We start from the raw sequence: 25,540 nt of genomic DNA, 5'->3' as shown, positions 1-25,540 counted from the left end.
GGATCTGTCCATTGGTGTGAATGGGGTTTTAAAATCTCCTACTATGATTATATTCCCATCAATTTCTCCCTTTATGTCTGTTAATATTTGTTGTATGTAACTGGATGCTCCTGTATTTGAGGCATATATATTGATGATAGTACATCCTCTCCTTGGATGGATCCCTTAATCATTAAATAGTGTCCTTCTTTGTCTTTCTTTATGTCTTTTGCTTTAAAGTCTATTTTGTCTGATATGAGTATTGCAACTCCTGCTTTCCTGTCATGTCTATTGGCATGAAATATTTTTTCCCACCCCTTCACATTCAATCTATATGTATCCTTTGTCCTAAGGTGAGTTTCTTGTAGGCAGCATATTGAAGGTTTTTGCCTTTTTATCCACTCAGCCACTCTGTGTCTTTTGATTGGGGCATTCAGTCCATTGACATTTAAGGTGATAATTGATAGATGACTATTTATTGCCATTTTGAACCTCGTGTTCCAGGTGATTCTATGGTTCTCCAGTCTTCCTTTCTTTTCTTTTTTTTTTTTTTGGTTGGATGATCTACAGTTATTATCTGCTTGAGTGTTTTTTTTTTTCATTTTTTGTGAATGCAGTGTTTGGTTTTGGCTTGTGGTTGCCCTGTTTTTTAAGTATGCTAACCCCTTCCTATAATTGTGTGTTTTAGCCTGATGGTCCTGTAGGTTCAAACACTTCATTACTGTATTAAAATTAAGAAGAGAAACAAACAAACAAAAAGGGTTATTTATTTCCTAACATCCCTTGCCAACATTTTATGATTTTGATGACTTTTTTTTTCTTTTTAATTTTATTTTGTTTGAAACATGTTCATGATTAAATCTGTTTGCTGGCTCATTTGAGTGACTGCTCTCTGATTGTGTTTTCCTCAATCCTAGTTCTTCCTCTTCTTTTTTTTTTTCTTTTTCCTCCATTTCTTTCCTTCCTTTCTTTTTGGTTTAGAGAAGCCCTTTCAGTATTTCTTTTAGCCTGGGTTTTGTATTGCTGTATTCTTTTAGCTTTTGTTTGTTGGAAAAAAATTTATTTCTCCTTCTATTTTAAATGATATTCTTGCTGGATAGAGTATTCTAGGTTGCATATTTTTCCTTTTAGCACTTTAAATATCTCTTGCCATTCCCTCTTGGCCTGTAGTGTTTCTGCAGAGAAATCAGCTGATAATCTTACGGAGGTTCCCTTGTAGGTAACATTCTGCTTTTCTCTTGCTGCCTTTAGGATCCTCTCTTTATCACTAACTTTTGCCATTATTATTATTGTGTGTCTTGCTGTGGGTCTATTTGGGTTCAACTTGTTTGGGGCCCTCTGTGCTTCCTATACCTTGAACTCAGTATCCTTTAGATTTGGGAAGTTTCCAGGGATAATTTCTTCAAATATTTTTTCCATCCCCTTTTCTTTTTCTACTCCTTCTGGAATTCTTATTATGCATAGATTGGCCCTCTTTATATTATCCTATAGGTCTCTTATATTGCTTTCATGTTTTTTGATTTGGCTTTCTGTCTGCTGACCTGATTGGGTGATTTCCATTATTCTATCTTCCACATCACTGATTGATTCTTCTGCATTATTCCTCTGGTTTTTACTGCACTTAGCTCAGTTTGTGTCTCTGCAAATGAATTTTCTAGTTTTTCTTGGCTCCTCCTTATATTTTCTAGATCCTTTCTGAGGGAGTCTGCATTACTGTTCATATCTTCTCTTAATTCCTTCAGTATTTTGATTATTCCTCTTTTGAACTCCAGGTCTGTCAGACTGCAGAGATCTGTGTCTTCATTGACTGCTTTAGGTGAGTTCTCCTGTTGCTTTAATTGGGGGTGGTTTCTCAGCTTCTTCATCTTGCTTGTTGTTTTCTTATTCTTGGTGGAGTTGTACTCTCCATGGCTGGGCACTGTTTGCCTTGTCACTGCTGTGGAATGTTTCCTGGGGGCTGGCGTTGTTGGTCCGTCTTCTTTGAGGCAGTGTGGCTTTTCTGGAGGGTGGGCGGGGCTGACAGGGTCTCTCTGAAGCAAAGGAGGACATCCTGAGAGCAGACAGGACTGGGAGGTCTGCACCGCAATGGAAGCAGATTTCATTTGGCCAGGCAGAGCTTTCTCTGGTGTTTTTGGTCTGTGGGGCTCTTGCAGGGGGCTGGCAGTGCTGGGCAGCTGTTCTTCAGGAGTGCAGCACTCCCCAAGGGCTGGAGCAGCTAGCTGGGCTGCTGTGAACCCAAGTGGCTTGTTCTAGCTTTTCTGGGCTGTGGCGGCGCTTGCAGGGATCTGACGATGCTGGGCAGCTGTTCCGCAGGAGTGCAGCACCCCCTGAGGGCTGTAGCGGCTAGCTGGGCCACTGTGAACCCAAGAGGCTCTTCCCTAGGGCAGCCCAACTTGGAAGGACTGCCTGAGAATGTAGGTAGATTTTTTCACAGCCTGGCCAAGTTTGTTCTAGCTTTTCTGGGCTGCAGGCCTTTTCCCAGGGGCTGTAAGTGTTTGGTACTGCTCCACAGGGGTGTAGCCCCTCCAAAGGGCAAGCAGGCCAGGGCAGGGACAGCCCTTGCAGTGGTAGGCTTCTGGCAATTGTTGAGGCCAGCCCTCCCGGATGGCAGGCAGCCCCACGTCCAGTGTGTGCATAAGGGGTGGGAAGGGGGATACACTGGTAAGCACAGCTTTCTGATAGCTGGCAGGCCAGTAAGCTCGCTGTGGCATGGGGAGTATTCTATGGGGGCCCACCACTGGGAGAAGAGCTGGCACAGACCCAGCTCTTCTCCCAGGTTCCCTCTGATGTGGCTCTCCACTTCCCCACCCTTAGTGTATTGCTCCCTCCTTCTAGTCTCCCAGGCAGTCTCTGCCCCATCAAACTTGGCAGACCAGTTCCTAGACCTCCCAAGCAGTCTCCGCTCTACCCACCCCAGCCCTTTACCAGGGACTAACCTCTGGAGCCGAGGCCTCAGAGCCCAGCCAAGCGTCTCAATTTTTGGTGACTGTGCCAGTAGTTCAGATGATCTGTTTGGTTCTCACTCTGCTTTTCAGAACTCCGACTTACTGCTACACTCTTCTCTGCATCTGGAGATTCCTCCAGTTTGGTTGATCTTTCCATCGAGTAGGTGACTTTCCAGGGTGTGGGATCCATTTCTCCTCCACAGTTCCCTTTTGGGAGTGCCTGTCCACCTCGGATTCACCTTCTCTCACTCTCTTTTCTCTTGTTTTATCCAGTAATGTCACAAGATTCTTGCCGTTATTGGAGTTTTGGTTCTTCTGCCAGCGATTGGTTGCTGTTCTGTGTGAGTCGTTTAACCTGTAGATGTGTTTTTTTTGTTGTGTGTGTGGGAGAGGGCAAGCATGTCCCCCTACTCTTCTGCCATCTTGACTCCTCTCTCTGAATATTTTCTTAAAGAACCAGCCTGGATGGTTCTTTAAATGACGCCTGTACACATTTTTGTAATTATTTATTTCAGGCAAAATCACTTGTAAGTGTATTCCCATGACACTGCTTCAATTTAGCCAATGTTAAATAAATACTGCCCTTATTGAAAATAAAAAAATAATGCCAAGAAAATAGATGGGGATCTTAAAAAGTAAAGATAACTTTGGGTAAATAATTATAATTAAAACAATGTTATTGGCTGGAGCTATGGAACACATTTTAATTATACTGAAAGTATCCATTCTCTCAATTCATAAATCAGACCTAGAACTTATGCTTTTAATATCAAATAATGTGATTCCAAAAAGAAAGTATTTAACCAGTAAATAAGTAAATTGTCATAATCAGCTATTAGGTGGTTTTTTTAAAAAGAAACAAAATATAAAATGATAGTCTAAAATAGATAAATATGATTTAAATCTCCACGTTATAAAATGTGTATGACTTGGATATGAATATTCCTAATTAAAGTCAATAAAGTATGCTTCATAGGGAATGGGCAAAATAAGTGATGGGGGTCAGTTGAATGATGATGGAGGATAACTGACCTTCTGGTGGTGATCACTCTGTAGTGTATAAAGATATTAAAATGTAATGTTGTATACCTGAAAATTATATAATAAAAAAGAGGGATGCTTGGGAGATCCACAGTTTAGGAAGACTCTTACAGCTTTCCAGTTTGTGCTATTATCCAGATTGTTTTCATAAAACTAAGCTTTATCATAAGATAAATTCAGATAAGGGAAGATACCTTCTAAGAACCTTATTGCATTTTATACCTACTTAGCCATCCAGAAAAAAAAAAAACTATAAATTGTGGGGTATAAATAATGTTGCTGTGATGAAAGGACATAGTGAGTAGGGGCAAAGGTAGAGATGGCAACAGCATCAAGGATGACTCTTCCAAGTGTACAAGGACAGCTCATCCTCGTGGGAAGTCTGATTCCTTCTACCTCACCACAAAGCTCTTAAGACTCTGAATTTTAGATGTGAAACAGAGTAGGGATCATCTACTTCACACCATATTTAAAGGAGATCCTTAATCTCAAACAATGTTGTGAGATGATTCAGGTTCAGGAGGTTGAATATCTGATGTTTGGATTTTATAAAAAGGAAATTGGGGGTAGGCATGTTTACATGTATTTCTGGAGTTTTCCCAAGGTCCTGTACAATTACTGGTTATAACACCACCACTGCCACCCGATCCCCCCACCACACACACGTACACATTATTCTCTGCATCTAAGAGTAGAATGCAAATGAGTGAGAATAAAGTTACATTAGAGAGCTATTTAAATCTAATCAAGTTTTTCAAATGTTTCAGAAAGGAGACTTTCAACTTTGGTTATTTGTTCTTAACAAAAAAAATACTCAGGTCATACTGCCTAAGAATGATAGGACTGGTATATTGCCAGGAAACTTATGCTAGTGTTCTTTTAATTGTTTTTTAGCTCTGTAAGCACATTTCCACTCATTATCAACTAGTATTTTGTGCTTGTAAGAGCAGCCTCCTGTTAGTGGTTCAACTCAACTTTCTGAGTTCAAGCCAACACCTAGTTTTACTCTTCAACATTGCCACAGATTAGGCTATGCGTATTCTACTTTTCCAAGTTTACTACCCTGTTATTCAGAGCATTCTATTCTCCTTATTCAGAAGTCTGACAACCTTCCAGTATGTCAGAAGAGAAATATAATGGTTCTCTCAGACACAGATGGCCCTTTTCCCTTTCAGTTTTTCTTTCAAGGAGTTAAAAAAAGTTTTTGTTGATGAATACAGGAAAAAAAAAACAAACTTGACCTATCAATAAACACATGCACACATTTAAATTATAATAGAGCTGTAACATATGGGCAAAAAAAAAATGTACTAACATCTCTATCCAGAACTCTGCCTGTGCTGTTCAGGAAAAGCATCTGTTTAACAGGATCCAGCAACACCCAGTAATCCACATTGTCCTTTAGAGAGAGTTCTATGGTCGGGTCTGGTCCACCAGCAGTCCCTTTGATCAGCATGTTATCCACAAGAATTGTACCTGAAAACCAAAAAAAGTTATTTGAAAATATATTCTACCTGTATTCACTTTTAACAAAGATCAGATGCTTAAACCCCAGCTGATTTGCAAATCTGTTTCAAAGCAGAAAATATTCAACTTTATATCTGGCATGACATATGAGATGTCCTGTTTCAAAAAGACAAAAATACCTTTAGAACACTATTTATAAATGATATTTTTGGGAGATGAGGTGGGAGGCTGAGATTCAAACACTTTTGAGTTTCACTATTTGTTTCCCTTTAACAACAATAATCTGTTCCCCTCCTTGTCCATCACTTCGCACAGGAGTTATCACTGAATTTTATCCTGAACAAAAGGAAAAGCCTATAATAACAGAGGCTGATATTTCACTTCACTCAGTAAGACTTCTGATATGAAGAGAGATATCTTGAAAATAAGAGAAAGGAAGAAAAAGCAAGAGATAAAGAAGTAGTAGTGACTCCCATGGTGAGAACTGCTTCTTTCTCTTTTATCTTAGAGTAAATCCATAAAACATAAATCTTATATGTAAAAGACAAAACTAATGTACAAATACACAATGGAAGACATTCTTCTTTAAGACATGTCTAGGGTACTCGCCCGGAACAACACACTATTTTAATGTAACATTTCAATGCTTGCTTTCTTATTATTCTTTCAGTGGGCTGAATTGTGGACATCTGTTGAATAAGAGTTGAAAAGGGAGTATGTCTCTAATCTCTTCTACTTTGTTAAAGATTCCATGCATTTTACAAGTTGAACATAAAAACAGTACTGCTGCAATTCAAGTACCCTTTATTCCCACATTGCAATGATCCCTTTGACAAAGAACAAGGCAATGTAGTTTAGAGTAATCATTTTCATCTGATCCATTTTATTAAACTTCTGGTATAAAGAAGAGATGTAGCTATGCAAATAAAAATGTACTCACCTAAGGACATTAGAATAAATGCATATAACTAGATAACTCATTGCCCTAGGATAGCATACAAGAATATATAATCTAGAGTTCTTCAGGTATTGCAATATTAACCCTTTTGAGATAAATGATATGCAAAAAAAGAATATATGCATAATCTATAAGTATAAATCTAGCTTAAAGAACAATAATGCAAAATGTATCTGCTGTAAAGGGATGAAATTGGCCTAAATGTTATACCACTGCATAATTAAAGATAAAAGGGGTGGTCTCTGTAAGATTTTTCTCAGCAAGTTAGTAATAATAGTAATAATAAAAATAATTCATAATATTTTTATCATGCTTTACTAAAGAGCTTATCTTAATAGGAAATGTTAAAAGAAATAATTCTTTTATAATGTTGAAATACACACACATACTTTTCTAAATAGTAGATAATTTACTTCTTTTTCACATACTAGTACACATATCTAAACAGAGATATTGATCCTTTTATATATATATATATATTATATTTATATATATTGAACTGGCAAATATGTAACCTACAAATAATACATCCAAAAGTACAGAACAGGCAATGAATGCATTTCCTGAACTACAGATACGTTCTAGGCCTGAATACATACTCTTTCACAAATAGTTCAAAGAATTAACTTTTGAAAAAGTATTTAGTCTGTGTATTGAAACACAGACCAAATACTGGAATTAAGGAATTAAATGGGATTCTATTTTCTGATTAAGAAAAAATAAAGAAATGCATAATAGGTCAACTAAGTAACATTTTTGCCTTGACTCAATAATGCATAACAACAGTAATGGTAGGTTTTCTATAGTATACACTATGCAGCTACATAAAGAGAAAGAGGCAATGATCTCTCCTTTATAATGCAAATAGATTATAACTAGAGAAAAAGTGTAATAGCTTTTTTTTTTTTTGTCTTTTTCAGGCTGCACCTGCAGCATATGGAAGTTCCCAGGCTAGGGGTCGAATAGAAGCTGTTAGCTGCCAGTCTACACCACAGCCACAGCAACGCCAGATCCCAGCCCCATCTGTGAACTACACCATAGCTCATGGCATTGCTGGATCCTTAATCCACTGAGTGAATCCAGGGATCAAACCCATGTGTTCAAGGATACTAGTTGGGTTTGTTACCGCTGAGCCACAATGGGAATTCCTATTTTAATGAATGTTAAAGTGATGAGACTAAAACACTGCATCTGGACTCTAACAATTTTTTTTTGTCACAAAGTATTTTTTCTTGCTTTCTCCCCTCCCCTGTGTTTTTTTATTGTCTGAAAATCAACAATAAGTATTTCTAATACTTAAATGCTGAAAAAAGAAAGAGCTTTGCTTTTCTTTCACCAGAATACTCCTTTCCATTGCCAAAAATTTCTCAGTATTTTTCTATGTCATGTTACCTTAGACCAAAGATTTGGAGAAGAAAGAGAAGAGAGCACAGCTAGGAAGGACATGATGCAAGGAGCAATATTTTTTTTTTTTTTAATGAATGTAGATGTTCACTCTGGCTTACCTGGGTAACACTGTCCTCTACCCTCTCATGGCAGCATAGGTAACGCCTAAGCTGAGATGTAAGATTTGAGCCAGCAGCTCTTCTATCTCTACCCTAGTAGTGAGCCTACATCTTCGCATAGGTCCAAGGATTTCCAGATCTGGGCAGCTGGTGTTCTGAGACAATGTTGGTAAGCATCTGCCCAGCAAAACATATTGGGAGAGTGTATTCCCTTTGCCTCCTCTCTCTCTCTCTCTCTCTTTTTTTTTGCAAGATTGCCCTTTCTCCAGTAAAGTCTCTTCACTAATTTCTTTCATGTGATGTTTAAAATCCAACCCCATCCCTGATTCCATTTTAAATATAAAGACACAGACATAAAATACAAATAAACAAAAGGATAGCATACACTATGTATACTACTAAGAAAGTTGGATGCCTCTATTTTAGCAGGGTGTATATCAGAACAACACATATACAAGAGGTTTTCATGAAAATAAAGAGATCCATTCATCAACAAGCATTTACACTGAGGGACCTGTCTTACAAAATAGGTGGTACCCAAGATGGGATTTATTTTACAGGAAAATTTCCTTGTGTCATAATAAAGTATAAATGAAATCAGGAAAGAGGAATTAACTTAGTTTTATAGTCCTATAATGGAAGTGAAGAGAGCTGGCCCTGGAATTGACAGACTTAGAATCCAATCCTGGATCTACCATTTATTAGACATGTGAAAATGGATAGATTACTTAATTCCACTTACCTTCAATTTTGCTCTTCTACAAAATCAAAAATCATTACCACAATAGAAAGATACTTCTTTATTAGAAAACCATACATATGTACAGAAAAAAAGTGTGTATCAAAAGCACAAATGAAAACTAAATCAATCACAAACCAAAAAATACTAGCACTGTTAAATATTTAATGATTTTTTTTAAAAATCATAATCAGTCAATCTTTTACAGCCTTAAATATTGGATTTATTCTTCCTCTTCAAAAAGTAGGTATTGAGTCTAAAACCAGAAGGCATCACTGACAAATTCTATCAAATATTTAGAGAGGAGTTAACATACACTTGTCAAACTCTTCCAAAAAATTGCATAGGCCAGGGACACCACCAAACACAGTCTATGAGACCACCATCACCTTGATACCAAAACTAGAAAAATACATCACAAAAAGAATTACAGGCCAATATCAATGATGAACATAGATGTAAAACATCCTCAACAAAATACTAGCAAACTGAATCCAACAGTGCATTAGTAGGATCATACACCATAATCAAGTGGGATTTATTCCAGGGAAGCAATTTTTCAATATCTGCATATCAATCAGTGTGATACACCACATTAACAATGAAGAATTAAAACCATATGATAATCTCAAATGATGCAGAAAAAGCTTTTGATAAAACGTAACATTTATTTATGTTTAAAAAGAAAAAAACCTCTCCAGAAAGTGGGCATAGAGGGAACCTACCTCAACATAATTAAGGCCAAAGATGACAAACCCATTATTAATGGGAAAAAGCTGAAAGCCTTTCTTCTAAGATCAGGAATAAGACAAGGTTGTCCATTCTTGCCACTTTGTCGAACAAAGTTTTGGAAGTCCTAGCCACAGCAATCAGAGAAGAAAAAGAAATAAAAGGTGCCCAAATTGGAAAAGAAAAAGTAAAACTGTCATTGTTTGCAGATGATATGATTCTATGCACATAAAACCCTAAAGATACTACAATAAAACTACTAGAGATAATTAATGAATTGGTAAAGTCATAAGATACAAAATTAATAGACAGACAAAGTTTGCATTTCTAGGAGTTCCCATCATGGTGCAGCAGAAATGAATTTGACTAGGAACCATGAGGTTGGAGGTTTGATCCCTGGGTTTGCTCAGTGGGTTGAGGATCTTGCATTGCCATGAGCTGTGGTGTAGGTTGCAGAAGCAGCTCAGATCCTGCATTGCTGTGGCTGTGCTGTAGGCTGGCAGCTGTAGTTCTGATTCCACCCCTAGCCTCAGTACCTCCAAATGCCATGGGTGCAGCCCTAAAAAAAAAAAAAAATTTGCATGTCTATACACTAACAATGAAAGATAAGAAAGAGAAGTTAAGGAAACAATCCCATTCATCATCTCATAGATAAGAATAAACCTACCTAACAAGGCAAAAGACCTGTACTCTGAAAACTATCAGATGCTAATGAAAGAAATCAAAGATAACACAAATAGATGAAAAGATATACCATGTTCTTGGATTAGAAGCATCAATATTGTCAAAATGAACATATTACCAAAGGCAATCTACAGATTCAATGCAATTGCTATGAATTTATTAATGACATTCTTCAAAAACTAGAACAAAACATTAAAAAATTTGTATGGAAACACAAAAGACCCTCAAAACCAAGGCAATCTTGAGAAAGAAAAACAGAGCTGGTCAGGCTCCCTGACTTTAGACTCTACTATAAAGCCAAAATAATCAAAACAGTAAAGTACTGGCACAAAAACTTAAATATATTCACTAGAATGGGATAGAAACCCCAGAAATACACCTGCACACCTACAGTCAATTAATCTACAATGCAGAAGCAAGAACATACAATGGAGGAAAGACAGTCTCTTCAATAAGTAGTGCTTGGAAAACTGGATAATTACCTGTAAAACAATTAAATTAGAACCGTCTAACACCATACACAAAAAGAAACTCAAAATGGATTAAAGACCTAAATGTAAGACTGGATGCTATAAAACTCTGAGAGGAAAACAGGTAGAATTCTCTTTGACATAAATTGCAGCAATATCTTGTTTGATGCATCTCCTAATGAAAGTAAAAACCAAAAAAATGGGACCTAATTGAACTTAATTTTTTTTGCAAAGCAAAGCAAACCATAAACAAAATGAAAAGACAACCACACACAGAATAGAAGAAAATATTTGTAAATGAAGTGATTGACAAAAGATTAGTCTCCAAAGTATACAAACAACTCATTCAGCTCTATATCAAAAAAAAAAAGAGAGAGAGAGAGAACACAATCAAAAAGTGGGCAGAAGACATAAATAGACTTTTTTTCCAAAGAAGACATAGAGATGGCCAAAAAGCAAATGAAAAAAATTCTCAGCATCACTAATTATTAGAGAAATGCAAGTAAAACTATAATAAGGTATTACCTTACGCCAGTCAGAATGGCCATCATCAAAATGTCTACAAATAATAAATGCTAGAGAGGGTGTGGATAAAAGGCAACTCTTTACACTGTTGGTGGGAATGTAAATTGCTACAACCACTATGAAGAACAGTATGTAGTTTCCTCAAAAACTAAAACGAAAACTCAGAGCACTACCATATGATCCAGCAATCCCACTCCTGGGGCTATATCAGGAGAAAACCATAATTCAAATACATTCACCACAGTGTTCATAGTGGCATTATTTGCAACAGCCAAGACATGAAAGCAATCTAAATGTCCATTAGCAGAGAAATGGATAAAGAAGATGTTGTACATATATACAATGGAATATTACTTGGCCATAAAAAGAAATGAAATAATGCCATTTTCAACAACATGGATGGACCTAGAGATTATCACACTAAGTAAAGTAAGTTAGCCAGAGAAAAACAAATGCCATATGACAACACTTATATTTGGAACCTAAAAGAATGATACAATTAATTTATTTACAAAACAGAAACAGACTCATAGACTTTAAAATAAATTTATGTTTACCTAAGGGGAAAGGTGGAGGGGAGGACAAATTAGGAATTTGGAATTAACATATGCACACTATTATGCATAAAATTGATAATCAACAAGAACCATAGCACATAGGAACTCTACTCAATGTTCTATAATAGCCTACATGAGAAAAATACTTTGAAAAATAGATATATGTATAACTGAATCACTTTGTTATACACCTGAAACACAGCATTGTAAACAAACTATATTCAATATAAAATAATGAATTAAAAATCACATTAATACATCCTTTTAGTATCAATACTTGTATGAAGTTCATCTGAGGCAGGAAATTCAAGTTCATTTAAAATGGTTTTCCAATGAGTATGACCTCTTCTCTCCTGTTCTCCCCATTTTATAAGTGACTGGACCTTCACTGAGTCTCTGCAAAAGCTGCTTACACAATAAAAGATGCTTTATTTACTTTAAAAAAAGAAAGGAAAGAAAAAAAGGTAGCTACTGAGAGTCATTTGCCTCTAAACAGACTTCTCAGCAGAACTAGAAATTTGATTCAGATTTAGGTTTCTTCATTAATCTATTGCTTTAAATAATTTTACAGTTTATTTAGATGAACATATTATCAATCATAGCCAATAATATAAACTATACTTATATTAAATAACAGTGCTGCAGTAGATTTTCAGCTTTTGTCTTAAGTTTCTTTTACATAGCTTTTTTTTTTTTTTTTTGCTTTTTAGAGCTGCACTTGTGGCATGTGGAGATTCCCAGGCTAGAGGTCTAATCAGAGCCCACAGCCATAGCAGCACGGGATCTGAGCCACATCTGCAAACCACACCACAGCTCATGGCAAGGAGGAATCCATAGCCCACTGAGCATGGCCAGGAATCAAACCCGCAACCTCATGGTTCCTAGTTGGATTCATTTCCTCCGCACCACAATGGGAACTCCTTTAGCTACTTATTTTTTAACTAGGATAAAAAGTCCAGATATTTCAAAACTTAAATATACTATAAAATAACTTAATCAATAAAATTGCCTAATTACATCAACTTCATTACCCAACTTACGTGTTTAAGGTAATTTGCATAAAAAGGGCCTATTGTGTTGCTCTGATGATTAAGTAAAATAATACATATGATTGCAGCTCCTGGTACAGAACCAGGACTTGAAAAATATGAATTACAGTATTGCTATTAGTGTTACTTCCATTTTAGAAAGGAAAGCATGTAAAGTTAAAGCCAAATGACTTATGTTCCAGAGGTTTTCACAAACCAGTCTACTGTTAATGTCACAAAACATTAGGGTAGGTGTGGCAAGGTCTGAAGAATTTATATGGGCTCAAAAGCTTTGAATGAAAAATAATCACTCTGAGAAGTTAAAGGGTACAGAGAGAATGTTTACTCTAGATAAACTTGTAAAGATAACTCCCTGCCTTGGATGGATGGCAATCTATCAAGGGATATTTAGGTAAGCTATCCAGGCCTGCTATCACTAGGGAGAGTCTCAGTTTTTTTAACTTTAGACAATTTTGTAGAAACTAGAAATTAGATTTGATGTCAAGAAATGAATTTTATTCAACAAATTCATACTAGTAGTGATCTTTAGATTGAGCTTTTTTTTTCTCATCTTCAGTCTATGTTTGATTCTACTGGGGAGTAAACACACACATTATAGGAACTAAATCACAATTGTACATTTAATATTTTCCTGAAAAATGTATTTGCTTCTTTTAATAGGCAGTTATAACACAAGTGGCTTACTCTCTAAAAATGCTGTGGAGGTGGCAGTGGGGAAAGGGGTCCATTGTCTTTCTAATTAACCTAATTCAGTGAAGCTAAAAGAGTAAGTTCTATAGGGAGAGAGAGTAATTGACTGTTTGGGTTCATTCCAAACATTAAAATAAGAAAACTGCACTGTACACAGAGCACACTACTTGTTGCCATAAAACAATTAATTATGCAAAGGTGTATAAGCAATATGAATTGCATAGAAGCTCTCACAACAATCTTTCCCCAATTTAACTCCTGTGGAAGGGTGTTCATCTACATCATAGAGCTAGAAACATTCTTTTTTCTTGAATACCACCCCCTGTAAATGAAAACATAAACAAAGTTCCCAAATCACATTATTTGATTAAAACAAATTCTTTTAAAAGTGAAATTGTAGTTATACATTTTTCACTGAGGTTAAATAATAAGCATGGCCATTGTATAGCCATTTATTGAGTAAAATCTAGATTCCAAGATTATCAAGCTAAATAAAACTTTTATTCATTTTTTTCTTTTTCTTTTTTGACTTTTGGCAGTTCCTAGGCCAGGGATTGAACACGTGATACAGCAACAACCTAGGCACTGCAAACAATGCTGGATCCTTAACCCACTGCACCACAAGAGAACTCCAACAAAACATTTATGTTCAAACCTTCTTCTTTGAAGTCAGTCCTCTGGTGTTTCCAAATTACCCTGTTCCAAGCGTTGAAATAACCTGACTAAGGTGGTGCAGCTAATAAAAGCCTACCCAAGATCAAATTCCAAGTTTATTACTTCACAGTTTAGATATCCTTTTCCTGTATCTTGCTATCACCTTGGAAATACACAAACTTTAATTTAACTCTGAAAACCTTGTAGTTTTGAGTTCATGGGAAACTCACACTGAATTTATATATTCAGTTGATATATAAAATCATAATTTGGGATTTTTGCCCTATAATTTTTTGATAAAATTTAAATGGTTAAAATGGAAATGACTGTAATAGAGGTAGAACACTACAATGTAATTATCAATGACCTCACCCTAGAGCTAACTTTCCCAAATATAGCTGTAAGTATAGACAGCATCTCTGACCTTACATGGCTAACAACTCATAAAAGAGAACAGAAAGTTGACATTAAAACTATACATAAAACTTCAGATCAGAGTGCAAGTATTGGTTTAAGAAGTGAAACTAGAGTCCTTTGGGATAACCACAGTACCTCCTTTGCACTGGTGGAGAGAAGGGTTCTAAACAAAGAAGCTGGAACCTAAGCTCAGAGGAACTAAAATGTCTCTATGGTAGACAGATTCTTAAGGTGTCCTCCATGAGGCCTGCCACTGGTTTTGTATGACTCCCTTCCCATTCGTGTGGGTAGGGCCTCTGACTTGATTCACCGAAAGAATATGGTATATGTGGGAGTTCCCATTGTGACTCAGCAGAAATGAACCCAACTAGTATCCATGAGGATGCAGGTTCCATCCCTGGCCTTGCTCAGTGGGTTAAGGATCCAGCATTGCCACGAGCTGTGGTATAGGTCACAGACACAGCTCAGATCTGCGACCCCTAGCCTGGGAATTTCCACATGCTGCACTTGCAGCCCTTTGAAAAAGAAAAGAAAAGAAAAGGAAAGAAAAGAAAAGAAAAGAAAAGAAAAGAAAAGAAAAGAAAAGAAAGGAAAGGAAAGGAAAGAAAAGAAAAGAAAAGAAAAGAAAAGAAAAGAAAAGAAAAGAAAAGAAAAGAAAAGAAAAAGAAAAAGAATACAGCAAATGTAATAGGAAGTTAATGTTACATGTACATTAAGTGGTTACATTACATGAGATCCTAGTGACTATCTAATGGAGGCTTTTTCTCTCTTTCCCTTGCCAGCTTTGACAAAGCAGTTAGCCATGTTGGGAGGTCTGCATGGCAGATAACTATGGTCGCCTTTAAGAGCTGAGGGAGGTCAGCTGACAGGCCATCAGACACAGAAGATTTCAGTCCTACAACCACAAGGAAGTTGATTTTGCCAAGCTCAAATGAGCTTCAAAGATGTTTTCCCAGTCAAGTCACAGCTAAGACTGTAGCCCTTCTAACACCTTTGTTATAGTCTTGTGAGGTAAAAAGCAGAGGATATGGGTATGCTATGCCTGGATTCTATGCCCAAAGAAATTGTGAAATGATAAATGTGGGTTGTAAAATATTGTTTGTTTCAATACTGCTATGCAGCAATAGATAGCTAATACAGACCTAAAGTCAAAAGATCTATGTCAAAACCTTGGCTCTACTACTTACTGACTCTATAATCTTTAGACAAGTCCTCTACATTCTTATAATCAGCAACATGCGGTGTTATGAAAAAAATAAAGTAATGTATGTAAATAAAGGCACATAGTTAATAAATATTTTTCATCTCATTGCCACTGGGATAGGAGTTTGTATAGACTGAAGTGTGTAAAGGTGTAATTCATCCTACGTAATTAAATTGGGAACACTAGCCACATTTTTTACAATATAATACCACTTTTTTTAACTGCAATAGACAAGAAGTATATAACATACATGAAAGCCAACAGGAGAAAAAGTGAAAGAGAGAGAAAATTGAGCATAGGCAAAACAGAAAATGAAAAGGAGGTAGGAACAATAGTTTATTCACAGTTATCACTGAGAATTTGTCATGAAGGACATTTCTTCCAAGTATAAATAAAAGTGAACAAGATAATAAGCAAGGGAGATCATATTGCTGAAGTCAAATGCTTATCAACAATCAATATTTTCTTACTCTATCATCTGGGAAAATGATAAAAATATAGACTCTTAAGTGAATTACAATGCATCCAATTCACAGGCACATGGAAATTTTGAAGGTTCATACTCTCAGAATACTGCAAAATTTTATTTTCAGAACATCAAATCAATGAAGTTGAAATAAAGAAGCAGATCTTATTTATATATATATATATATATATATATACACATACACACATACATATATACATATATATATTTAAATATAGTGATTATAGAAAAGTAGTTAAAAAAAAGTGAGCCAGATCCTCTATATTACTCCACCATTGGAAAGATGATAGACCCTAGTCAGGCAGTTACTGCTCTTTCCACCTTAAGTAAATCCTTCAGTCAACTTTAAGCAAATCCCTATACAACTTTACTCAGTGACCCAGTAAAAGTCCTCGGCTCACAAAACTGATGAAAAATGACATTCATCTAATGAAGCCACATTTAAGACAGAATGTCTGTTATATGACATGGCTGTGCTGGTAACTGAAGTTACTAAGTTATTAAGAGCCTCCATGTTTTTAAATTCAGTAGTTCATTCTTAATTTTCAACTCAGTCATCAACATTTCACATGGTGCATCACTCTCGCTCACAAACCTCTTTTCACTTGCCTTTCAGAACGCCATACTTTCTGATTTACTTTCTCATCATCGCATCATCATTTGCTTCCTTTTTTGCTACCTGTTCATTCATTCTTGCCTCCATAACTTTATTCTTTGTATGTTTTTTCTCTCTCTTTTCTTTTTGGATCATTTCATTCAGTCTCATCTATACCCCTAACTCATGACTCTCAAACTTAAACCTCTAGTCCAGATCTCTCTTCCCTCTTTCCTGGACCAAACACACATCCTAACTGCCAACTCTACATTTCCAATCACAAGTCTACTAAGCAAATCAGACTGAGATCTGATCAAAATGAGCTCTGGATCCTCCCCATATTCGTCTATGCCTCTCTCTCATGTTGTCTTTCTTTAACCTGATAAAGGAAACTCCATCTTTATAAATTTTCCAGGAATAATTTTTATTAGTCATTTTTGACTCACTGCCTCTCATGTCTCATATCCAGTTTGTGTAAGAAAATACTATCATCTATAGAATATACTCAGATTTGACCTTTTTTCTTTACTACCTTTATTTATAACTTAGTCTGTGTCCACGTTATCTTTTGACTAGAGCATTGCAATGAGGTCCCAAATGGTCTTCCTGTTTCAGACCTTGATCGGCCTCAGTCCATTTTCAACACAATAGCCAGAGTTACCCTTCTAAGAGATGTCAGCTTAAAACTCTCTAGTGGTTCCCAATATCCCTGAAAATAAAACTCAAATACTTACATTGTTCTAAAATGCCTGGCTTGATTTTGTTCTTTTAGCCACTAGCCTACAAACTTTTTCTCTAATATGCCAAGCACACTCCAAGCTGAGTACCTCTGCGTTGTGTCCGTCTTCTTCCACAGAAAAACATAGGACCTGCTCCTTTATCATCTTCTATTTTGTACTCCAATATTATTTTCTCCATGAAGCATTCTCTAGCCGGTCTATTTAATGACTTAACATAACATATAAAACATATTATTTACATTTTCCCACTCCTTCCAGCAAACATTCCCCTCCTCACCCTGGATTAATTCCCTCATGATCTACTAGGAATTGTAGCTTAGTTAAGTATTTATTTTAAACTTACAGACATTTTGAAATTTGTGCTGGAAGTATTTCTTTTCCTTTTTTTTTTTTTCTTTTTCACTAGCTCTCAGAAAGCTTAGATTTAAAAGCAAGCCTAGGGAGTTCCCATTGTGGCTCAGCAGAAACAAATCTGACTAGCACCCATGAGGACTTAGGTTCAACCCCTGGCCTTGCTCAGTGGGTTAAGGATAGGGCATTGCTATGAGCTGTGGTGTAGGCTTGGATATGACGTTGCTGTGGCTGTGGTGTAAGCCAACTGCTACAGCTCCAATTCAACTCCTAGCCTGGGAACCTCCATATGTCATGGGCACAGCCCTAAAAAGATAAAAAAAAATAAAAATAAAAATAAAAATAAAATAAAATAAAATAAAATAAAATAAAATAAAATAAAATAAAAGCAAGTCTCATCATCGATGGGTGAATATATTACTGCAATATGCATTCTTTTGGTCTCAAGTATTATTCCATTTTATCCCCAACTTTATTTTCTTCCTTTACCTCCATTTTCACTTGTGATATTATATAATCTTTTATGTATTTAAAAAGTATCCAGAAAAACAAATGCAATATAAATATATGGATAAAATCAGACAAATGAATTGTTTTCTCTTATTTTGCTGTCCTTGGGGCTATGTTATCAGCCTTTTCAAAAATCAAAATTATAGTAAGTACAAAGCAATTAAAGGAGATTGTCAAATACTGTTACATGCCAAAGTCACTTTATTTTTTCACCTGCTCTAAGAATTAGTATTTAGTATAGCAAGATATATCTTGTAGCTGTCCAGGGGACTCTTGCTAGAAATGTCCTCCCATTATGAGTTCTATCTGTATCAAGAAATAGTAACTCAAACTTATCATCTCTGTAACCCAACATTTTTATTCCTAGGTTCAGACTGAAGAGAAATTTTTTTTGTATTGTATTGTATTGTTTTGTTTTATGGCTGCATCTGCTGCATATGTAAGTTTTCCTGGGCTAAGGATTGATTCCATCTGAGTCACAGCTCTGACTTGCCCAGGATCCTTTAATCCACTGCACCAGGCTGGGGATGGAGCCTGCACCTTGGTAAGGACCCAAGCTGCTGCAGCCGGATTCCTTAACCCAGTGTGCCTTTGTGGAAACTCCAAGACATTCTTGCTCATATGTAACAAAAGTCATGTGTATGTATAAAAAGAAAGCCAAATATGGACAGTAAACAACTTATCTTTGAGGTCTGAAAAAAATAAACATGAACATACTCACATATTTAAAAGGATAGACAACTTTTTCTGTTTGGAATGTAGAATTTAGCAACAGGATAAATTTAACATTGAATAATATATCTCTCTCATGTCTTTGTAGTTGTCTCAAAGTGGACATTTTAGGCAGTTTGATCCAATATTTGTGGACTCATCTGGGTATCCACTGCAGGGTTAGCAGTCAGAGAGAGTGCTCTGTTCTGGAATTGTGAATTTTAGTTCCAGAAAGATCTGTTCCTTTTCATGTGGCTTCAGTTTAAATATAAAGCTCAAATTCCCTCATTGTGAAGAAACTTGTTTTAAAGGAAAGGAAACAAAAGCTGATATGCACAGGAGGGTGTGATGGTAAATATATAACAATACTAAGTAGTACAGATTACAGAAAGAAGGTCTAAGAGTGTTTGAGACTATAGTTAGTGTTATTTATTCTTGGGGCTAGGTTATTTCACATGATACTTCTGTATCCTTCCACCAGACTCTCACTGTAACTTATGCATATGTGTGCTTATATACTCCCAAGGAAATATTTTAAACTGTATGAAATAATTTTAAAAATGCTACTTTTGTAATGCACATTGAACTACAAATTGTCTATTTGTAAGTGTATTCAGTTAATTTAATTTCAAAATTCCTTTATATAATACTATTTGTCTACTAGCAATATGATGAGTAATAACATCAATAAGATGAATGAGAGAACTGCACACTGAGCCACATTGTCATTTCTTTGTTAGCTTTATCAGCAGGAGGAAGACAAGGGATTCCAAAACAGCAAGCAAAAGATGCTACTCAAAACTATCCACATTATACATAATTTATGTTCCTTATCCTCAGGCTAAGCATAGTTTGCTTGAACAATGATTCCAATATAGCTAACTAGAAGCCCCATGTAACAGATGTTGGGATCTAATTGCATGTGGTAAGTGCTTCTTTCTCATTTGCTTTAGGGATAGTCAATGATAATCACTCCTCTACTACTCTTAAATTCCACACATATTTTCCTCATCTCTGTCTTGCTTAACATTTGAGATATGAGTAAATATCACTGCTAATATTGCAGTTTCAAAGGCCATCATAACAACTCTGGACCCTGTGGCTTCTATTCCATTTCATTCCATTTTTAAACCTCTTCTCCTGTACCTTCAAGATAAATAACTCATCCAGTAATGTAAACCTCTAATAGTAACAGTACTAAGTTCCTTCTACATGAGCCTGTTGGGGACATGGCTCGGATCATCAGTGTCAGAAAATGAGACACATGAACATGGGGAAATCTCAACAAGGCTCTTTATTTCTGCAGAAGGGCACGGGTACTCAAAAAGCATGTGCTAAGAAGCAAAGACCTTCCCTATTTATTCCTAATGCAGGTGATGTACCTGTCCCCTTCCCATTGGTCAGGTCAGGGCACACATTCTTCTCGGTTGGCTAATTTGAAACAGTTGTTACTGGGAGAAGAGGGAAAGAGGAGGGGGGTCGCAGGAAGGTGTTTCAGACGAAACTGGAGCAAAATAGAGTAATCAAGATTTCCTTTGATAGAAAAGACATTATGTTACTTTCCACAAGCCTTAAACCATACCTAAATATGAAATGTTTTAAGTAATCCAAATTATGAGGATACATGTGTTACAGCTATTATATATACACACACACATTTACCCAGAGACAAATGCATATGGAGAGAGAGAGAAAGAAATGGAGAGAGAGAGAGAGAGAAAGAAAAACAGAGAGAGAGAGAATCTTGACAAATGAAGAAACCTAAACTTCTTTTCATTACAGAGAACTATTATGAGCTGTGAATGTCAGCATGGATAGCAATGCAACTGAGAAAAGCATGAAAAGACATGAATGGAGTTCTCACTTCACATAGCAGTGAATATTCATGAGTATGTTGCTAATCTCACTGTTACCCTGAAAGTTTTGAATACGCAAAAATGGTACCTTACTGTGTGAAAGAGGAGGAAACATCACGAAGTGAAAATGAAGGTATCTTTTTCTGTATGAACTTAACAACTTTATTAAAATATTACTCTTCTCAAGTTCTGTAATTTCACATGCTCCCCAAATTGGCTTTTTTTAATATAAAAATAATGCCAGCATATTAAGTCATTTCTCTTGTTTCCTATATCCTTATAAAATGTAATGATATATCTACCAAAAAATTGTGCTGTGGCAAAATGAGAAAGCTTCTAATCTAGCCAGAGTACAGCTAAAACAAATGCATCAACATTTTATCATTAATATGTTATTGAAAGTTGTAATGTAAGTTTTAAGTTCTGAGAGCATTTTAGTTAATAATTTAAGATGTGTGGCTCATTTCCATTTTAATTTCAATTCAGGCACTCTGCAAGCCTGCTTTAGTGTGTGTATTTAAAAACTATATAAAATCAGCCTCACTACATGCGAATTGGGAGCTAACACTCTGCTCTAGTTACACCAGAAATATGAAGTCAGGACAATTTTCTAAGTAAAATAAGTCCACTTATAAAGTTACTGAATAGGCCAATATAACAATCTCCCTAATTGTTAGATTTAAAAAAAAATGAAATGCCTATTATTTTAACGAATATTATTTAACATAAATATTCTTCCCTAGGAATATTTCTGGCAAAATACAGATATGCCGCTAGGAAATACTCTCAAGTTTTTAGCACTTGAGACATTATTTGCAGAGTAAGACTCAAAAAACTTAACGAAAAGTAGTAAAACACAAACAGTAAAAACTGAACAAAATGGACAATGGAGTAAGTATATCAGATTTGGAGGTGAATTCCAGGAGACAGAAATATATATATCTATATCTATATATAGATATAAAGCTATCACTCAGAACACCCACCATCAATCTATTTTTCAAGTTTATTTCTTTCAGATAAGTTTCACAGACTTTTAAAATGAAATCGAAGGTCTTTCCTGCTATTTTTAAAACATCCTTATTTCTCATCTTAAGACCTTGGAACAATATTTACCATGTGTGATCCATACAAGAGTCCATTTGTTCATCAAGCTTTGCCTCAAATTTTAAGTATAAATAGCTCTCTAGTTTCTCTGAAGATGCAAACAACCCATCAAAACAATTCTTAATATTCTTATTATATACAAACCAATAGCTATCAATGCATGCTATTTCAATTTCTAGGTTGTAAAATTTTGATGGGCAGAGCTGTTCTAAAATACGTTTTTGTATTTCTCCTATCACCTAGTATTACACTTGTACAGTAATACATGTTCTAGGATGGGGAAAAGGAAGGAGGGAGGGAGGGAAGGAAAGAAGTAATGAATGAAGGAAGGAAGGACGGAAGGAAGGAAGGGTTATAGACTTCAAGTCCCCTTCAAGGATATTAAATCAAAAAGCTCTGGCCATGTCTCACTGTAATACCCCTTCCCCCACCTTGACCAGCCTGGGCTGCTCACTCCCTTCTAGAGAAGAAATGTAGCCCATTGCTCACCTCCCCTCTGTATAACCTGTTCCCCATGCAAATAAGGTATCCTGTCTGAGACCAATCAGAAGATCAAATTGGGCCTCCACTCAAGTCACACTGTGGGTATAAAGATTATTGCAGGGTAGGGGGGAAAAAAAAAGAAAAGGACTATTGCAGAGTGAGTTGGGTCCTCTTTTTAACTGGCACACACGTGAGTCCTATCTCCCTCTCTCTAAAAATGTACTATTGCTTTAATAAATTTATAAAATGTCTTCCATTCTAATGCTTTGTTACATTGAGGAAATTGTGAGGGTACCATATTTTTGGTGCCATAACTCAGATCAAAGTGACTCAGACCAAATTTCTACTGTACAGCCAAGTGACCCAATCACACACAGTTCCCTGTGCTGTACAGTGGGGCCCCGTTGCCTATCTGTTCCAGTAATAAGAGTTTGCATCCCACTCCTGGGAACCACAAGTCTGCCCTTCTTGGCCATGATCTGTTGCTGTTTTGTAATTGAGATCATCTGTCCCATGTTTTAGATTCCATAGATAAATAATATATGGTATTTGTCTTTTTCTTTCTGGCTTACTTCACGTAGTATGAGAATTTCTGGTTCCATCCATGTTACTACAAATGACATTAGTTTATCTTTTCATGGCTGAGTGATATTCCATTGCATATATGTACCACATCTTCTTAATCCATTCATCTGTACATTTAGGTTGCATCCATGTCTTGCCTACTGTGATGAACATAGGGGTGCACGTATCTTGTAAACAAAAGTTTTATCTGGATATAAGCACAGGAGTGGTATTGCTGGATCATATTGTAGTCTTATATTTAGTTTTCTGAGGTGCATCTACACTATTTTCCATAGTGTTTATGCCAATTTACATTCTCACCAACAGTGAAGGAGGGTTCCCTTTTCTCCACACCCTCTCTAGAATTTATTTGTTGACTTGTTAATGATAGCCATTCTGACTGATGTGAGGTGGTACCTCATTAGTTTTCTTTTGCATTTCTCTAATAATTAATGATTTAAACTTTGTTTTTCTCATGTGCCTGTTGGCCATCCTTATGTCTTCTTTGGAAAATTATCTATTTAGGTCTGCCCATTTTCTGATTGGCTGGTTTGTTTCATTGTTGAGTTGTATGAGTTGTTTGCATCCTGGGCTGTTTTAAAGGAACCTCACTGTTTTTCTTCTCTGTCTATAGAAACTATCTCTAAACAAAACCTCAGTCCCCTCAGGGTATCCCAGGTTAATTTCTCCCTTCCCCTAGGCACAAGCCATGCTCCCTTTAAAAAGAGAAAGGAAATAGGCCAGAGCTATATACCACCATTAAAGTCTCTCCCAGGGGAATGACACCACCTAGGCTAAGCAACCTGGCCTAAGATCAAGTATCTTAAGTGTGGCATGGAGAATTCAGGCCACAGTGAAACCTTCCAGTAGGGGGGCCCACCATGCTAGCTGGTTAGGGGACACCCTCCACTAGTAAAGTTAAGTTGAAATGCTTCAGAGGTCCCCTAAGGCATCTTGGGGGGGGGAAGCTAATTGGAATTACTTTACAGGTAAATCAGAGAACATTGTCAAATAATAGACATGGTATATGTGGATAAAATTTATTCTACTTCTATGGACAATTATTTTCTCATTGCCAGGCTTTTGCCATCTTGATGTCCTTATAACATGGCAAGGGTCTACCGCTAAAATCAAATAATTAAAAATGGGTAAACAATAGCTAAATTAAACAGCCAGGGTTATGGGAAATCCAAGATGGCTGCTTGGCTTTTCCTAGCTCCCTGGCAAATATAATTATTATTTGATGGATTAAAACTTTCACTGGCAATAGGGCCAATGCCCTCACAAAAAAATGATTAAAAATGTGTTTTCCATTTGGGGTATACTTTCTATAATCTCCAGCAACCAAGACACCTGTTTCAATGGAGAAATCACATTAAGCTTTAATTTTTTTCCTCACAGAACTTAAAATTATCACTGTTACTATCATCCTCAATCATCAGGTAAGATCAACAAAACTAAAAATAAATGGACTTGTACAGAACAAAATTAATGACATGGGATAAAAACTGTTAAGTATGATTATAGCTTTGTAACTTTTGTTTGACATATTATTGGCTTTTGATCTTTATTTTTCGGATATAAAAACCTTTCCCTTCAAGTTACTTAATGAACTACAACAATTTGGTGATTTACATCTGTGGGTAAAATTCAAACATTTTTCTTTTTTCTCTGTCTGGTCCCTCCAAAAATTGGAGACCTCTGGGTTCTGAAGTCTCATTAGGTAAATAAGAACTGTCTCCTGAAATGTAAATAATACCTGCTTTGGCTCCGAGCATAAATATGGATTTTCTTCTAATGTTACAGAGTTTAGTGTTTACTGTCTAAAAACTCACCTCCAAATAGTTCTTTGCTGCATGCTACCTTATTGTAAAGTTTAATTAAATTATTAAGAAAATATTCTAAGCATTTTTTGAAGCTTATTACTATAATCTATGTTTAGGTAAATATCAGATGCCCTATGATAACTAGGGGCTATACATACTGGGAAAGGTATCATTTGAAAGACTGTCTCCAGACTAGATAAAAAGTTTCTTTTCAGGTATTTTTAAGAATCTCATGAACAAAGAAATTTTAAAATTAACTCAATTAAATTTATATTTCTGTCTTAAGAAGGGCCTTACATTGGACTGGTCTATAAAGAGAACTACTAACTCCATACTCAACTTAAAATAAGGTTCAAATAAGGAAAAAAACCACCAATGTCATGCCAAAGACTACATTAGAAATAGACAGCTAACCCCAGATTTCCAGATATGACTGTATGGTTACTTTTCTTGGTTTCTTTTCGTTTGACACACAAATCAAATGTTTTCTATCATGGGCATGATCGTATGTGATTTTTAAAAATCTATCCAATTTTTGGGTTTAGAGTCAATTACCAACAATTAGTACTTCTGATTTACTTTGGTGGGTTTCTTCACTCCATGGCCCTTACTAGTCAGCACTTTGTCAATTATATTCTATGAAAAATATAATTATGTTGAGGCCACTATGAACAAAGCCAGTATATAATTTCCCTTA

The 25,540-nt window shown here is 36.0% G+C and overlaps 1 protein-coding gene across 7 annotated transcripts in view; it reads right to left on the bottom strand.

Annotated features, from left to right (window-relative positions):
* PCDH15 (protocadherin related 15) overlaps positions 1-25,540 on the bottom strand; it is a 734,454-nt gene that overhangs the window by 468,731 nt on the left and 240,183 nt on the right. For all 7 annotated transcript variants that reach the window (XM_047760762.1, XM_047760764.1, XM_047760769.1 and 4 more), the window contains one exon: positions 5,281-5,441. In XM_047760762.1, coding sequence (XP_047616718.1) covers positions 5,281-5,441 — 161 coding nt within the window. The remainder of the gene's footprint in view (positions 1-5,280; positions 5,442-25,540) is intronic.

The sequence above is a fragment of the Phacochoerus africanus genome, chromosome 15 (genome assembly GCF_016906955.1).
Source record: "Phacochoerus africanus isolate WHEZ1 chromosome 15, ROS_Pafr_v1, whole genome shotgun sequence".
NCBI lineage: Eukaryota > Metazoa > Chordata > Mammalia > Artiodactyla > Suidae > Phacochoerus > Phacochoerus africanus.
The sequence above is the reverse complement of the archived record's forward strand: the minus strand, read 5'-3'. Positions and strand labels throughout refer to the sequence as shown.